The 6,135-nt window shown below is 29.1% G+C and overlaps 2 protein-coding genes across 2 annotated transcripts; both read left to right on the top strand.

The window, feature by feature from the left end:
• The first annotated feature begins 2,550 nt into the window (after positions 1-2,550).
• LOC132932619 (jerky protein homolog-like) lies at positions 2,551-2,928 on the top strand. Its single transcript, XM_060998995.1, has one exon. The coding sequence runs from the start codon at positions 2,551-2,553 to the stop codon at positions 2,926-2,928; it is 378 nt and encodes a 125-aa protein (XP_060854978.1).
• A 22-nt stretch (positions 2,929-2,950) lies between these two features.
• On the top strand, positions 2,951-3,910 carry LOC132932617 (jerky protein homolog-like). The gene has a single exon (XM_060998994.1). The coding sequence runs from the start codon at positions 2,951-2,953 to the stop codon at positions 3,908-3,910; it is 960 nt and encodes a 319-aa protein (XP_060854977.1).
• The last annotated feature ends 2,225 nt before the right edge of the window (positions 3,911-6,135 follow it).

Here is a 6,135-nt window from a genome sequence, read left to right as displayed (position 1 = left end):
TATTATAATGTATTTAAAGTATTTTGAAATCATGTTTCTGTTGAACTGTTAAAATAAAATATTTTAAATTATGTATAGAAATTTAAATATAGTGATTTTTTCGCTTAATATTGGCGATACTTTGACATGGATTGGTTAAAGTCGGATGAGAAGGGCTGACAAAATTTATTGGAAATTTCACAAAAATTACGATTTTGATTTTCAAATTCTAAAAACCAATTTGCAATTTTTTTAAATTAGTTTGCAAAATATTGACACTGGTTTGGTGTGGATCGGACTAGTTGGCGGGGCTAATCTCACTATCATAAAAGCAATGATTGTGGACAAAAAAAAATACTCAAAATTGGTTAGAGATTAGTATGACCGTTTTGTGGTTTGTATTATATCATACCTATGTAAGTATATTTCCACGTCTTTACGAACTATAAATGTGTATTAATAAGTAAGTAACAACTAGCAACTAATTGTTTATATACGATATACCAACCTAGTAGGAATTAAACATATTTATGTTAAAAAAAGAATACTATTGGAAATACAAAGCTCTGAATCCAACAAATGTAGAAAATTTAAAATGCCTATGTATATTATTTATACATCCTCCACCTATATAAAACAGAGACCCGCGTGGCGCTGCCTACAGTGGCGTAACTAGCAGAGAATGTTTGGGGTAGCGAACACTTTTATATGCTTCACCTTCTCCCATAAGTACAAATAGGGGGTTAGGGGGCTACCCCCCCAAATCATTATTCTGACATTTTTTCCATACCTTTTAATTACAACAGTTTATGATGATTGGCAATTGATGAAGAACAATTAATTTAATTTTGACAAAAATTTGTTTTCTGACAAGCCCTCAAAATCTAAAACACTATGCGCGCCTATGCCCTGCACCCATCCTTATAAAATATTAGATTTTAGAACCAAAATTAAAATGTTCCTTTTTACCTTATATTTAAATTTATTAAAGTTTTTTTATTAATAATAGCACATTTCATTTTCAGTGACTAGATTGAAAATACTACATTACATTACAATACAATACAAAAATCATTATTATTATCTATTGCAAATCAATTTTTCCGTTTTTGTTTTTATTGAAGAGATTGATTATTTTTTCATTATTTACTTTTCTTTCTCTTTCAATGTATAATATACCCATGTTCGAAAGACGTTCCTGACCGATGGTAGTTCTTAAATAGTTTTTAAGTTTTTTTGATGAAGAAAATGATCTTTCACATTTTACACTGCTAGTGGGGATGGTTAAAATACATTTTGAATAATTCAACTATAGTTGGAAAACCATTTTGAATATCTTTGTTTTTCAAATATAAATTTCTATTTTCAATGTTGTTTACTTTTCCACAGCTTTTAAACATTTTGTTAAATATTTGTAATTCAGCAGTTAAGTCATCTTCATTTGGTCCATAGAATTTGCACACTTCTTGAATTGAAGATTGACTATGGTTTTCATTAGTCAGTATTTCCATCAGTGAGTTTAAAATAGATAGATCATTTTCATTAAATCTATCTTTGATTTCTTTCATGACATTGTCCAAAACTGGAAAATAAATGGAAATCCGATAATAGGACTTTTCATCATGAAACTCTGGAAAAACATGACCACCTCCAAGTTTTTTATTGGAAACCTTTCTATTTCGAGGAAGTTTTGGTGGTACAAATCCATTATTTTTCACCAAATCTTGTGACGATTCCCAACACTTATCGAAACTTTCATCTGAACGTAAGTCTTGCAATGAGTCATATGTTTTCATTGACATTTCCTATGGCTTTAGGCCAGTTTTTAAAGCCAACATTAACAAAAGCTGGTTCAGTATGCTGACCCCTACACGCTTTGTTAGTTAGACTAGGAAATGCTATACATGAATAACAGTAAGCTGCCTGGGTAGTAGGACTGTACTCTAACCATGGATATAAATCATACCAAGCGATAAGAAATTATTGGTTTTTGTTCACTTCAAACTTAATATCCTTTGGTTGAAATGGTCCTTTATTTTGTAATGCTTTTTCATAAGCTCTTTTAATGTCTGATGCTGGATTGTCCTCATGCATGTCACTACATCCAGAAGATGAAGCACATTCTAGAAAAATATGTGTTAAAATTAATTATGGTTGAGAATCAACATCGTTTTATCATTGTATTCAATTAGTAGGTACCTAAGTATAATTAAAACCTATGGGTGGTTTATTTTAGTTTTTAAATTTTTTATACCTTAATACCTTATCATAACTAATTATTAACACATATACTTTTTTTAAAAGGCTGAAATTTGCTGTTTCAAATTTAAAAATAATGTGATGACCAATTAATCTTAAAAACCTTCCAGATTATTTAAATTGAAATACTTTAAATATAAATTATATATTACATTTATTTATGTATAAGAATATTAGATTTTTAATTTAAGAGAATATACAGTGGCAGGCAGCAGTCCTGCTAATAGCATGGTTGCTGGATGCATATTACATACCTGTATTTACAATAATATATAAACAAATATATACCTGTATCTGCACCTGGTAGTTGTGATGGTTGTATTGATTCAAGCCCGAAGTCAAGGAATTCCACTTTCTGGTCCTATTATTACGACCAAGGCAGGTGGAATGAATAAAAAACTAGATGGCGACCCAAACTTCAAAGCAAGCACGGGATGGCTTGATAAGTTTAAATTTCGTCACGGAATTCATCAACTAGACATAAGTGGAGAGAAACTTAGTGCGAATAGTGCAGTCATTGCTGAATTCAAGGAACAATTTAAATTGAAAATACAATGTGATCTTAAACTCGTTAGAGAACAAGTTTATAATTGTGATGAAACTGGACTCAATTGGAAAGCCTTACCACAAAAAACACTGACATCATTTTCGGAAAAAACAGCTCAGGGTTTTAAATTCCAAAAAATATAGGATATAGATAAGGATCACTACAATGGTTTGTGCAAATGCAACCGGCAATCATAGGCTACCTTTGCTGGTGATTGGAAAATCCAAAAAACCACGTGCATTTAAAAATATAAATATGAATGCACTGCCTGTGAACTATTATGCACAAAAAAGTGCTTGGATGGATCAAACAATATTTTTTGATTGGTTTCATAAAGTGTTTGTACCACAAGTAAAAGTTCATCTCGCTGAAAAACAGTTGCCACATAAAGCACCGCTGCTTATGGATAATGCTCCAACACATCCCTCTGGAGAACTGAAAAGTGATGATGGCAATATAACATGTCTTTTTCTCCCAGCAAATACAACCCCTCTTATCCAACCTATGGACCAGGGCATAATTGAGAATATGAAGCGTCGGTACAGAAAATATTTTATCGAAAGTTTGCTGTCATCAGACGAGGCTATAGGTATTAAAGAATTTTGGAAAAAATATACAATAAAGGATGCTATATTCAATGTTGCCAGTGCATGGGCTGATTTGAGTGTTTCAAACTTGAAGAATGGGTGGAACAAACTATGGCCTGAAATAATACCGTGCGAATCTGAAGAAACTGAGCCTGTTAGTGTTGAAGAAATTGTACAACTTTGTAATAATGGACTGCACAGTGAAATATTATCAACGTCAGAAGTAACAGATTGGTTAGAAAATGATAAGCAGGATGGAGGATTTGAAATTTTGAATGATGAACAAATTATTTTGAATGTTACTGCCGTTGAAGAAGAAGAAATTGATGAGGATGTCGAAGATTCAGATGTTGACTTAAAACCACTAACTAGCCATTCAGAAGCAGAAGCGATGTTATCAAAGTGTATTGATTGGTTTGAAGTACAAGAAGAATCAAATGCTACGCAAGTCTTACTTCTACGTCAAATACGTAATATTGCTGCTAAAAAAGCTAGAGAATCAAAAAACCAAACTAAAATGACAGATTTTTTTTTATAATATGTGTGGTATGTATGTTTATAATTTGTTACAATGTAAGTATTTTTTTTTTTTTTTTTTAAAGTACACACGTAAAATATGATAAATATGTATATGTATTTACACGTTTTTTTTGCAAAATTTCCGTTAGCCGTCTATTCGATTAACCGTCATAGCCCCGGTCCCGACAGTGACGGTTAATCGAAGTTCTACTGTATCTCATTATCTTTATTTTATGCTATTGCAGTTGTACTACAAATAATAATAAAAAATCAAAAATGAAACAAATTAAAAATGTTAACAAAAAAAAGTCAAAAATATACCATAGACTTTAGTTTTAACCTTCGAGCGGGCGCGCATTTTGCAGTTACACACGCGGGCGCGCGACGGTATTAACACCGCATAATTTAGAGCCGCATTTGAATTCATGTTTATTGTTTATATGAATCTTATAGTTTTTTCAATAGACAATATTAATCCGTACGTTAATTTGGAATAAAAAAATAATTGAATGTTGTGAAAATAATGTTGAAGAAACATAACTATTGACTAATAAGTAATAAGCAAAGAATATCAAAATAATATGAACATTTATACTAAAAAAAACATATATTTATGAACAAATAAAGTTGAAACCAGTCTTTTATTTTCTATGACGTCCTCTTTTAACACAATAAATTATATAAACATCCTTTTTATACATTTTTGAGTTAATTAAACGATAACTTACTAAAACTTTATAATACATTGGCAAATTATTATACTAACATAAATAAACAAATGATACAATAACAATCTTATTAGACTTTCATATAACATAAGTAGATACAAAACAGAATTACAAAATAAGTGTTTTTGAGAAATAGACTTTAAACTATAACTAAATTTTTTAAATATCACTTTCTTGTGAACAAATAAAATGAGAAATTTTTGTTACGAAAAAATACGAATGAGAAAAAAAAATTAGTTATACGTCCTCAAAATATTCTTGGTCGTCACTTTCGGGTTGCACACACGAGTTACATCGAACAGTTTTGGTTGAATGATTTTTACAAACGTGATTACCACATTGGCAGCAGGTTGTCGACGTTCTGTTGTTTTTTCTTTTACCACACAAAACGCAAGCTCGACTTTGTGATGGAGGAATAGGTTCGGCAGGTGGTTTGTATTTTTCCAATAGGAATGTGTGTTTTAGATTTATCTAAAATGTTAATATATGATTTTTATTATAATACGATAAAGAAAAAATGTGGGAATAGAGTTAGATTATTGTATACTGAAACAGATTCACTAATAATAGAAATAAAAACTAATGATTTTTATCAAGATATGAAAATTATGTATTATCATTTTAACTCTTCAGATTATCCAAAAGATAATATTTATGGTTTACCATTAGTTAACAAAAAAGTTTTAGGCAATATTAAAGATGATTTGAACGGAAAAATAATGATATAATTTATAGGATTAAGATCTAAATGTTATTCACATCAAATCTTAGACACTGAAAAAGAAAAAGAAATTAAAAAAGCTGAAGGTGTTGAAAAAAATGTTGCGGTAAATATACTATGTTTTAATGATTTTGAAAACTATTTATTAACTAAAAACCAAACTATGTTAGTCAACATTTATTTAAACCTAAGAAATATGATATTACTGTAGAAACAAATAAAAAAGCATTAAGTGCGTATATGATAAAAGATTTATTTTGAAAAATGGAATTGACACATTAGCTTGGAGATATTATAAAATAAATATAGATATAAATAATTTTTAAAAAATCTCAATACATTAATTAAAAATCAAAATAAATTAGATTGAAAATATATTAATATTTGCATGGATTTTTTTTAATAGAACAATTCTATTAAACAATTGATAATGATTTATAAATTTCAAAGAATTTTTAAAACATTTTGCAATTCGATCTTGGGGAATATTGCATTTCAATTTTCTGATCTTTTTGCACATTGTTTTCTTGTGGTCTTTTACTAATGTTTTATTAGTTACCTATTTAACTTCTGATATTATAATGATATTTTTGATTTGTGATCTATTTATGATTAATTATGTTAAATTTATTTTGAGATATTTTGCTCATTGTTTCCTTTTTGGTCTTTTAGTGATGTTTTATTAGTTAGTTAATTTTGTGATCTATTTGTGTTCATTAAGAAAAGGTGGTTGTCTGTGAACTTTTTCTGATAAATTAAATTTACTGATCTATTTGCACGTTGTTTTCATTGTGA

The sequence above is a fragment of the Metopolophium dirhodum genome, chromosome 1, assembly GCF_019925205.1.
Source record: "Metopolophium dirhodum isolate CAU chromosome 1, ASM1992520v1, whole genome shotgun sequence".
In the NCBI taxonomy this organism is placed as follows: Eukaryota; Metazoa; Arthropoda; class Insecta; order Hemiptera; family Aphididae; genus Metopolophium; species Metopolophium dirhodum.
Note: the sequence above shows the minus strand (reverse complement) of the source record. Positions and strands in the feature narration are given on the sequence as shown.

Bases quoted from the DNA above. Each gene is read 5' to 3' on its own strand.
- LOC132932617 (XM_060998994.1), top strand. From the start codon at position 2,951: ATGGTTTGTGCAAATGCAACCGGCAATCATAGGCTACCTTTGCTGGTG.
- LOC132932619 (XM_060998995.1), top strand. From the start codon at position 2,551: ATGGTTGTATTGATTCAAGCCCGAAGTCAAGGAATTCCACTTTCTGGT.